The sequence below is a fragment of the Anopheles bellator genome, chromosome 1, assembly GCF_943735745.2.
Source record: "Anopheles bellator chromosome 1, idAnoBellAS_SP24_06.2, whole genome shotgun sequence".
In the NCBI taxonomy this organism is placed as follows: Eukaryota; Metazoa; Arthropoda; class Insecta; order Diptera; family Culicidae; genus Anopheles; species Anopheles bellator.
Window position 1 is genome coordinate 52,743,903 of NC_071285.1, and position 11,682 is coordinate 52,755,584.

General features: G+C 50.9%; 2 protein-coding genes across 2 annotated transcripts; both read left to right on the top strand.

The window, feature by feature from the left end:
* Window positions 1-669: 669 nt before the first annotated feature.
* Window positions 670-4,708, top strand: LOC131216451 (serine protease inhibitor 2-like). Its single transcript, XM_058210946.1, has 7 exons — window positions 670-918; window positions 2,134-2,240; window positions 2,329-2,514; window positions 2,605-2,821; window positions 2,896-3,293; window positions 3,357-3,513; window positions 3,666-4,708. Exons 1-7 carry the CDS (start codon window positions 861-863, stop codon window positions 3,815-3,817), a joined length of 1,275 nt encoding a protein of 424 aa, XP_058066929.1. The 5' UTR covers window positions 670-860; the 3' UTR covers window positions 3,818-4,708.
* Window positions 4,709-4,892: 184 nt separating this feature from the next.
* On the top strand, window positions 4,893-9,279 carry LOC131215830 (uncharacterized). Its single transcript, XM_058210226.1, has 9 exons — window positions 4,893-4,962; window positions 5,042-5,148; window positions 5,212-6,284; window positions 6,560-6,575; window positions 6,659-6,725; window positions 7,723-7,820; window positions 7,911-8,720; window positions 8,778-8,928; window positions 9,011-9,279. The coding sequence occupies exons 1-9, from the start codon at window positions 4,914-4,916 to the stop codon at window positions 9,145-9,147; spliced, it is 2,508 nt and encodes an 835-aa protein (XP_058066209.1). The 5' UTR covers window positions 4,893-4,913; the 3' UTR covers window positions 9,148-9,279.
* The last annotated feature ends 2,403 nt before the right edge of the window (window positions 9,280-11,682 follow it).

Below are 11,682 nucleotides of genomic sequence, written 5' to 3' on the forward strand. Positions count from 1 at the left end.
GCTGCGCTATCGAAACGGATTACATATGGCGTCGGTTAATGGGACAATGGAGTTTAAATTAGGCTGCTAATGGTGCGGCGCTCCACTTTCAGGGTTGTGGGTTGTTTGGCCAATATTTGTTCAGTTTGCCGGGAATTCCCTCTCCCCGCTGCTTCTTGACGTCAGGCGCTTGGCGCCATGTTCTGGGCACCGTCACCGGCTTCGGCTGTGCCGTGGAGCTTTAAACTGCAGGTACCTGAAGAGTATTTTACCAAGATAGATTTATGACCGGCCGCCCGGATTAACATTGCCAGCCGGTGATGTAATCCGGAAGAGGACATCAACGGAGCCGTGATTGGATTCTGTCAAGCCGATTACGACCCAACCGCTTCCACTGGCAGACTGGTTGGTAATCTTTCCGTAGACGGCCACGACACAGTTTGATTAGTGAAGCAAACAAGCGGCGAGATCATGTCTCAAATCTGCGCTCAGCATGACCGATAGTGGAATAACCAATTCACACCGATTGCTTCCGACGTGAGAATGCTGCGTGAGTGTCCCAGCGCTCCTCTCAGAGGTTCATCCGCACGCGTGATGCTCGCTCAACGATCGCCGGAACGATCGACTAACCCTGTGCGGTGCTCGTTCTGCAAAACAGGCCGACAGTAGAGTTTTGCGCGCCGTAGAGGATCGTATGGCTCGGTTTTGCCCCTCGCTCAGTCGCACCTTCACGATCGCCGTATCTCGCCGGCAAGGTCAAGCTGGTCCCCAGGTGTGCGGCTCTCCGTTACGGTGTGTGCGTTTGGCGCGGACACGAAACAGTACGGATGTGATCGCAGTTCGCGCGCAGACGTAAATAAAAACAGTGCTCGGCCACAGCAATGGCCCGGCCCGGGATGGTAGTCCCGCTGCGTTCGCTACACCCAACCTGCCTAATGTGTAAGTGTTAGCCGGAAATTCCGAAACACCTAAGCTGTCCACGATCGTCCAGAATCGACGCAGTTACTCACAAAACAGATCACCGTTAGCCGAGCCCACATCCCACAGTGGCCCACGAACTCAATTACGTGCCCAGCATTCGCATTCCTTCTCGATCGTGAGCGAATCGCGAATCGTGTACCCGGCTCCCATCTGTGCCTCTCCCACGGTGCTACGTCAGAGCGTCAGCAAGTACCTTCCGGCTCGAATTCCCCCCTTTCGCCGACAAGTGCAGTGTTTATGTATCGGATCGGAAGCCAGGCGTCGTGACTAATGAGTTCCTCGTGCCTAATGTCAAGACGTGTGACGGTGCGACACCAGTCTCGCAGAACCTGCGGCTCGGATTTCATGGCCGATACGGTTTTTGCGCGTTGCGCGACCTCTCCCGTCAAGCGTGCCCAAAACGGCCCTGGGGAAGCCCCAAAAAATCGCATGACAAACGAACACGCCGAATGTCGGCGGGGCTGCCGGCTTCAAAGTCGCCCTGTGTACCGCGAACCGTAACAGGTTTTCTTAAACAGGTTATCCGATGTCAACGGCACCGTCCGGAGGGACCAACTATTCGGGGAACCGGGCTCCGGCATGAGCGTAGACGATTCGGCCATTTACGATGGTCTGGCGTGGCGGGATTCGAAAGAGATGATGAACCGGTTGCTCAACAAACCGAAGATGTCAAAAACATCTTTCGTAACGCACTGATAAGTGGCCCTCACTAGTACAGCTAGGAGATTGAAGCGCCGCTTACGTTCACCCTCAAATCGAGATGCCTTGCCGAATGGAGGTCCATTCTTAAAACCTATTCAGCGCTGCGTCCGGGTAAACCACCGTAGCAGCTCGGCTGGGGAAGTTTTGTTTGTTTACAACTACGCCAAACACCACGCGATTGGGTCGCTTGCCTTGCGATTGGCCGCGCAACAAAACGGGCGCCTGACGAGTAAATCAAAATACATGGAGCTGCAGTCCAGCAATTCGACCCAGAACCGGGTCACAGCACGGTCTAGATCTAGTACGCCAACGGGACTTTAAGAGAATCCCCTTTTCGACGGAAATTACACCCTTACAACCGGAAGGGTACCACAGGACGGGAACATTTACCTTTGTGCACACGGTTCCCGGGGACAAACATTATGTACTGATGAACTGTACTGATATGAGACGCGGTTGGTTTCATTACAGATGCATTGCTAATACTGGCGGCGTCAATGTGCACGGCCGGTGCCACAAAGCAAGGGCCCCCTCCAAGAGATGCCACTCTGCATGACTTCGACTGGAAGCTGGTTCGGGTTGGTATATTTGCACGGTTGATAGTGTCAGCCTCCAACTAGCCCACCGTACTCGGCTTATCTCGAACCCGTCGCCCTCTCGCAATAGGAAGTGTTCCGACACGAGGACTCCAATGTGGTGTTTTCACCGTTTTCACTCAAACTGCTGATGACGCTGCTGTACGAAGCCAGCGAAGTGGGCTCGCAAACACGCCACGAGCTCGAGGCCGTTCTGGGTGAGCGGAATCTAAACCAAACGCGTGACTTCTACGGCCAATTTCTGGAAGCATCCACGGTAATCGGCGAAGGCACAACCCTCAATCGCGACCCGCGGGCCACTCATCTATCGTGAATCTTTTTCATGTCCTCCACCACCGAACGGTAGAAAACGAACGGGGATTACGATTTCGATATCGGCACCCGGGTGTTTCTGGACAAATCACACGGAAAGCTTAACCCACAGTACAGGGAGCGGCTCGAGCGTACGTACCGTACCTCGCTCGAGTGGCTGTCGTTCAACGAGACACGGGCGGCGGCCGATCGGATTAATCAGTGGTGCGAGAAGGTGACACAGGGACACATCCGTGACCTGGTAAAAGAAGGTAAAAATGTGCTCCAGTAACACTGTTCGGATCGCCTAAATTCGATCACCATTCCCGTGCATCTCCACTCGCAGATACCATCCACGGGTCAATGCTTATCTTGGCGAACGTACTGTTTTTGAAGGCATCCTGGAAGAACTCGTTCCTTGACGAGCATACGCACGACCGGGAGTTCCACATCGGGCCCAACGCCAGTGTCGCGGTACAGTTTATGCACCAGACAGACCTGTACGACTATACCGACCACACGGAATTGGGTGCGCAAGTGCTGCGGCTCCCGTACAAGGGCCGTCAGTTTAGCATGAATATGGTGCTGCCCCACCCGAACGTTACCTTGGCAACCGTTGCCGCCAGCCTGTCATCCAAAATGCTCGACTCTGTCGCCAAGCGATTCGTGCGGGAAGAGGTGACTGTAATTATACCAAAATTCAAGTTCAACTTTGGCACACTCATGAACGAGGCGATGCAAAGCGTAAGTTGGACTGCCGATGGGCAGCTTACTAAATCACTTACTCAAATATGTTCCCGATTACAGCTCGGAATTCGCGAAATTTTCTCACGCAACGCTTCGCTGCCGATGCTTTCTTCGTTCAGTAACTCCTCGAAAACTGGCGATCTGGAGGTATCGAAGATTTTGCAGAAAGTAGGCATTGAAATCAACGAAAAGGGAACGCTTGCCTTCGCCGCCACAGGTACGGTGCTGAATTGATGCTGTTCAGAACAGGCCACCGTCCACTATCACCCTTGTAGCCTGGAAAGCTGAGCTATTGATAACGTTTTAACCTCGAGCCATGTTTATTGACATGCTAGAAAACTAATGCGTCGTTCCTTTTCCGCTTCACAGAAATTCAACTGGTCAATAAATTCGGCTACGATGGCGATCCGTTCATCTTCGAAGCGAACCGACCGTTCGTGTTCTACATTCTCGACGAGGAAACCAGCACAATCCTGTTCGTGGGACAGGTGCTGGATCCGTCTCAAAGAACGACCACATAGCGAGGGTTCGCGGAGGAGTATGCGGCGCGGAGGAGAGTCTTGCCTGTACTAGCTTTAAGATAACCAATCCATTCCACGGCCTCGCAATGCTCATAAGAAAGGCAGTTTGGGTGAAATTTAGCAAGCTGAGGTTAGCATTTACCTTGGAATAATATCTGTAAGTCATCGACCGGGAACACTGCGTCCCAACCAACCACTTAGCAACAATCAAGTCAGCATGCGTCAGGGTTGACGCTTAGAGTTGGGTTGTTAAAACCATTAGCAGCCAGCTCGCATTGCCGAGGAACAAACGACTGACACGAATTGGGACAGCGCCCGGAATTATGCCACTCGCGAGTTAGTAATCGACAATCGTTGCGTTCCTTTAGTGACTAAGTTTAATAGGGAACAAAATAAACGAAAGCATCTTTGTTGCAAAGTACTCATGGACTTTCCAACCAGTTTCGTAGGAAGTGAGCTGGGGATTTTCAGTTTTTCTGTCAGCTTATCAATCAGTACGATAAGGTATTGACGACTACCACTGCGAAGTTTCTAGGAGTGAACAGGATCAGGGCGTGTAAATGTTATTTTTAAAAAATAGTTTGCATCCAGTGAACAGTATGGTCGTTCATAGGAGTAGATTTTACATGACTGACATTCCAAAACCGGACCAAAAGATTATTTCGCTATTGGTCTGACAACTCTGATCAATTCTATTCAGATGCCAAACTATACAGAAACTGAGACAAACTTGTTGCGCCAGCTGTGCCACGTTAAGGACGATGTTTATGCAGTTACTTATCGGCCATAGAGTGTCATTGCTCAGACTTAACCGTTCAAATAAAGGCAATTGTCGTTACCGGCCATGTTTTGGTTCGTTTTGGACGGCGGTTCGACTCTTGATTATCAACAGCACTTGTCTTACGCCTGATGTGATCATATTGGTTCCCGCATCACGATGCTTGCTCTCTGAGATCACGGCACGGTGTCACGACTCTCTATTTCTCACCCCGGGGTAGTTCATCCCCAGCGGGAACTCACCCAGTGAATAACTGTATCAGGAAGCCCGATTGTTCCGTATCAGTAGTCATTTGCAAATCAAAGCATTCGGTCGGATATGGCTTCTCTTCGCGGACGGGGGTTGGTTTGTTGCCTGCTATTAACGCGTACGTTTAATGGATTTGTTTGACACCCAATGTGTCCTAGCCCGATGTTCCGTGTCATCTTTCACATCGTTCGTTTCAGTGGCCAGCGCAGCAGCACAGAGGAAATTTATCAAGAATCGATTCGCCTCCGCCTACGAACCATTCGCCGGAACATGGAACGATCAGTTCGACTGGGACTTGATAAAGGTACGTTCAGTCATTCTGACGTGATTTTTCTTCTAAATCCGAGTATCGTGATCTCGCAAACAGGAAGTCCTACAAAAGTCTCCGGGAAACGCGCTGCTGTCGCCGATCTCGATCAAGGCGATGCTGGCGTTGCTGTATGAAGGCAGTGGTACACTTTCCGAAACACAGCGCGATCTCTATCGAACACTGAGCGGTGAGAACCCGCAGGCCATTGGCAAACTGAGTGACGATCTGCTACGGTACAAGAGTCAGCAAGGCAGTGGTCTGCTGATAGCCGATCGCGTCTACCACGACAGCTCGATTGAGGTGAAGCAAAAGTTCCTCAGCATCATTGGCGCTCATTACAATGCGACAACGGAGGCTGTCGATTTCGGTGACGCTATCAGTGCCGCATCACAGATCAATCGATGGATCGCGCAGAATACTGGCGGACTGATCGAGGACGTGGTGCGATCGGATGCGCTACGTGACACACTGTTGCTGTTGATCAATACGATCTACTTTAAGGGAAGCTGGTCGGTACCGTTTCAACTGAATGCTACCGCTGAGCGACCATTCCACACTCCCGGTCGGCAAGGCACCGGAAAGGCCACCTTCATGAAACAGCGCGATCACGTCTTCCATTATCGGCGTTCGGAACAGCTGGGGGCTCAGTTTCTCCGATTGCCGTACCACGCGAACCACCTGTCGATGATCGTCATACTTCCGGACGAACAGGTGACGCTTGGCCAGCTGCTGCAGCGACTAACGGCAGCATCCGTCCACCAGGAACTGGCCCGGCTGGAAGAGGAAGAGATCGAAGTTGAACTGCCTAAGTTTACCATCCGCTACGCAAGCTCGCTTCGGGAATGCCTGCAAAATGTCGGACTCGGTCGAGTGTTTACCGATCAGGCCGAACTCACGCTAATTTCACGCGGCAATGCTACTCCCCTAAAGGTCAGCACGATACTGCAGAAAAGCTGCATCCTGGTGGACGAGCAGGGAACGGAAGCCACAGCAGCCACCGAAGGATCCCTCGTGTTCACAATCCTCAACGAACCGACCAAGTTTATCGCGAACCGTCCGTTCCTGTTCACGATCTACGACGAAAGCAACGGCAATTGGCTGTTCGCCGGGAAAGTCGAAGATCCGGCTTCGTAAAGTGACCAAATGGTGCGGCAAATAAAAACGTGTCAAAACTAGCCAAATATTTGCTTCTCTTTTGTCTGTTTGTGAAAACCCGATTTGTTTGTCGCGAGACGTTTATTATACCGGATGAACACTCCTTAGTTCACGCTTCACTCCGCTTGAGACGTGATCGTCGTCTCTCAGGGAAGCCATCGTTGATCTTGAAACCGGTTTGTCATCAAACGGAGGAAACAGCGCATCCACAACGTTTGGTCGCTCACTTAACCGGTATTCGGTCACAAAGTGGCAACCAATACACTGTAGAATCGGAACGATCGCGACCCCAAGCAGATGATCTGCGCGATCGCGCAACCAGATTCGACTCGGCCGTCACGTTGTGCAGTTCGTTCAGTGTTTTCCCGTGCGGGTTTGCTCAGCCATGCTTAAGTTAAGCTTCGCGATACTGTGCTGTAAGTGATCATGCTCAGAGAACACCCAGAGATTCGTTTGTAACACCGAGAACATACTTTTAATTAATCGATCGCCGGATTTAAAGCATTCCATGCAGCCAGCCATTCCCAGGAGCTGGTAGCGATAACTTACAGATAAGAACATCAGCCACCCAACCAGAGCACCTACTTGTGGTGTGAGAATTCCCTATTTGCGTGACCCTCGCTGGCGAAGGTCGCGATGATCGCTGGTAAAACTGTTCATCAAATCAAACCACCACACCAAAGATTCGTGCTGGGCAGCGCTTCCAACGCGTTGGTTAATACAAATACGCGCAAAGTCTTTTGCTTCTCTACCAGAACTCGTTGCCCGAAGATACAACTGTGTCGAATTCCTGTGCAGTGCTGCATTTGCCCGGTGTTCGTCCATTACGAAGTGACATCATTTGGCAGTGGCCACAAGCGATGGAAAACGAACCGCAAAAGGTGGTCAATCTCGTTTTGCAATGATCGGCAGATCAAATTCTCAACAGTGCCATGAAGAACATTAACGACGATCGATGTCATGTAGCGGTCAGGCGGACCAAAAAAATATACGCAAAACTAACAATTCAACCCACATGGTTGATGGTGTACGTGAGCGCGGCCAGCCTGGGATTCCCGTTAACCGATACTGATAATACCGGTATTTCCCGGTTCCTTCCCTAGAGTTCGTATAGCCAAACAACGCTTTGCTCAACATGGAACGACCGGTGCAAATGATTCGATTGGCCTAGAGTTCAAGCTGCAGAAGCAGAAGTCAAATCGCTGCGGCGGCTAGAAACGAGTTTAACTGGAATTGCTTTATTACGGCCGAGTGGATCGATAGTGGAATCTTTCGCTTACGAAAAAGCTAGGAACATTGGAGGTCACAACCGTGACCCTGCTAGAAGCAACATTTCTATCCAGTTTTCCTTATTCCCGCATTACATATTCCACCGGAAGTGTGTAAAAATGTCTACTTTTCCATTTGTTTTAGATTCGGCACTTTTACTTCTTGACACAAACGCTCAACAATACCCACGTGGGCCATACCAGAGCAAACGAGATGTGGAGTTCGATTTGCAGTTTCTGAAGGTACATAAAGCCCAGAGAAGTCGGTCGTTTGTGGTGATCCATTATTCACGCACCCAGGACCGTTTTATTCCCTCTACAATCGTCGTGTAGGAAATATTCCGACCTCAAACAACGAACGTCATCGTGTCGCCGTTTTCGGTGAAAATCCTGCTCACCCTCATCTACGAGGCGTCCGACACGAACTTCGGTAACTCGTCTTCGGCCACGAGGCGCGAGCTGGGAGTGGTCATTCGCAACGACATCCCTCAAACGCGCTCCTTCTACAAGGAGCTGCTTGCATCGGCTCAGCGACAGAACAAAGACTTCGATCTGAACATCGCCACCAACTTCTTCGTGGACGACTTCATCGAGGTGATCAACAAGTACGTGCAGATCGCGAAGGAGCATTACGATGCCTCGGTCGAGAAGGTGTCGTACGCGAACCCCTCTGAGGCGGCCGGTACCATCAACAACTGGGTGTCGAAGTCGACTCACGGGCGGCTAACGGAGATCGTCTCGCCAGACGCGCTCGAGGGGGCCGTCATCACGCTCATCAACGTGATCTACTTCAAAGGCCTGTGGTCGTACCCGTTCCCGGAGATTCCCAACAACGTTCAGCCATTCCACCGGAGCCAAGGAAAGCCCTCGACTGCGCAGTACATGGAGCAGAACGGCCAGTTCTACTACGATCATTCGGACGCGCTCAAGGCGCAGCTTCTGCGGCTACCGTACCGTGGTGATAAGCTGGCCATGTTCTTCATCCTCCCGGACCAGGACACCTCGGTGACAGAGGTTCTGGAGCGCATGACCAACGAGGCTCTGCACGTTGCCCTCTGGTACATGGAAGAGCGCGAGGTCAACGTGACCATTCCAAAGTTCAAGATCGATTTCAGCGAACAACTGAACGAACCCCTCCAGCATGTAAGTGACGCCAGAACCATCGCAAATGGATCGATCTAATTTTCCTGCAATCTCTAGATGGGCATTCGTGAAATTTTCTCCCAACGCGCATCGCTGCCTCTGCTTGCCCGAGGCGTTGGAGCTCGGAATGAGGTGCGCGTGTCGAGGATCTTCCAAAAGGCTGGCATCACCATCAACGAACTGGGCAGCGAAGCCTACGCAGCAACAGGTAAACACGCCAATAGCGACCCTAATACCAGAAGCGATCCCTCTAAGTACCGGCGTTTTACCATTGTTTTGTCTACCCACAGAAATCCAGCTGGTCAACAAGTTCGGTGGCGATGGGGTTCACGTTTTCACCGCCAACCGACCGTTCATTTTCTTCATCGAGGACGAAACTCAGGGCACAATGTTGTTCGCCGGCAAGATTGAGGACCCACAGGTTTAAGCCAAGGCTCCTGCTTAGTCGCCAATCGGACCAACGCACCAGCCCCTTTGCAGCCTCTTTTCGAACGTTGGTTCAACAATAAAGACTCGTGCGCTTCGGCGTTTAGGATAAAATGCACACAAAACAACAAGATCGATTCGCTTGCCCACTGAAGTGTAAACTTACGGATGACCGCACATCACACGACGTGCACGTCGAGATTTCTTCCCAACCTTGGGAGCTCCATTGCCAAGGTACTGACCCACTGTATGTGTCCCCTTGAAAGCTCGCCCGTTTCGCAACGGTTTCACTACACAAAACATCAATCATGCGAACAATTGCTCTGGCGATCGGTTGACTATAAATAAAGTCCATTAAGATGCACTTATCGCCTTGGTCTCCTGGCCGATGGTCGTGCCACCGCAAACTCGGACAGCAGCAAAAAAACATGGTATCTCTGCTGAGCCAGCACATACTGCAGGTGCACACTGATGCCATTTTGCAGCCCCTCCGAAGATGCCATTGCATCGGAGCCAAACCAAGCGCTATCGAAAGTGCTGACACAGTGGGTTTCCATCCCCGGGGCCATATTGTCCACAGCAACCAGCTGGTTGCTTTATGTTTCACCTGGTGGGGAAAAAAATAGTAGACCCTCCACCGGTGCAGCCGTGGGAAAGGAGAGCACACGATAAGCCCCTAGCCCCGTTGCGTGCCCATAAATAAACGCTGATTCATCGAACGGCCATTACTGGGCGGCATGTTTAATTTTCGCTGACAATCGATAACGGGAGCGCGTGAGTGTAACGTAGGGAACGTGGCCATAATTCTTTTTGTAGCGCGTGAAAATAAACAAAATCCACGTCCGCGTAGGGTCCGTGGAGCTATTCTGGGCGTTCGGTGTTTCGGTGGATTTATACCCTATGGACACGTTTCTAAAGAACATCACTTAGCCTATCGGACACTGTTATTCAATCATTCATTCTGCTCCATTTTCAGGCTCGTCTGAGCAATTATTGGCCAATCTGAACTGGTAGCTGCAAAAAAGCCGGGAAAAGGACTACAAGTTGGCACATAATAAAAAATAACTCATGGAATTGCATACCTTCAGGCGTAAATCGGGTTTTAATGTTTTTGAATTTGTTAATGTTTTGAGTGTTCAAACAAATCGTATCAAACACTATCGGACTTTTCAACAGGCAACCGAAGCCAAGGTTGATAGACAATTTTGTGAAGAATTTAGATTTCCATCCCTAAAAGCTTAGACGTAGGCCACTTCACGGTCACAAATAAAGCTCAATTGAACTCGAACACGAGTTTAAAAAGTGAACAAACTTTGCGAAAGTCTTTTCGCGAACGGAACGGCACACAAAAACCTTATATCCCATCTTCGTGTTGCTTAACTTTATACAGCAGCTTTCTTCCGGATGTCGTTAAACCGGCAAAGTTTGCTATCTACCCAACCCAATCTCTATCGTCTTTCAATTCTAAATCGACGATAATGTGTCGCTCATTTCAACACCTGCGCCGTTCCCGGCAGCGCCATTCGATCGATAGACCGACCGCTAAGAAAGTTCCAAGACGGAGCCTTCACAGCCGTGGGGGGAAAATTGCAGCCGGCGAAGCGAACATCGTCGACACTTTCCGACGTAATCAACTGCCAATCTCCGCGCACCGCGGCACGGTCGGATTCGGATTTTACTGAAAATAAAATAAATCACCATCAATTTCTTGCCAGTCAACCTTTTTCCGGCCATTTCCCCCCGCCCATTTTTCGATGTTGTTTCCGTGTTCGCAGCACTGCCCGCAGGGGTCAGGCTGCACCCGGGTACGGAAGGGACACACAATTTCCGGCTGCCCCCAGGTTTCGAACCGACCCTGGTTCGAAAGCCACCCCATTAGCCGCCGTTGCCGCCTTCGGCACGCTCCGTCGATGGTTGCAGTTTTATCGATTCCTTCGGCCACGGCCGGGAAGCTCACGCCGGTAAGCTCCCGCTGGCCGATTAAACTCGGCTCAATCTGCTTTATTTTATTTTTTATTTTTTGTAACATTGACCTGAAACTTTTTCTACTTTTGCCTTTGCACGGGTAATCCCATCGAAAGCCGCCGGTAGAGTCCAATTTCATCGAAAGCCACTAGTTCACAGAGCAGAGCCCTCGGCCATGTTGTGCCCGGGGCCCATCACGGGTACGATTAACATTCGACGGCTCGCTTCATTAGGATTACCGACGGTTCGGGATCACGTTTTCGGTGCTGGCGGCATGGGTACCGCATTTCACCCGTGTCAAACCGAGGTCAATCCTTGATCTAATTTACAGAGATGAGGTTACGCTGCGCTGGACCCTCGTTAAAACAGAAACCCGATCGCCCGTGGTCGTGGCCGCGGTCTGACACGCTGTGCAAATAACGTGCTACTGCTACGAAAACGGATGCTTCTTGCATTCATTTCGATGGCAAAGCTTTCTAATCGGGGCTCTAGCCCTAATATTATCCTCTTTTCCAGGGATAGAGTTTCCAGGGAACAGTGCCAAAGTTTAACGTTCTCTTTCAATCGGTTC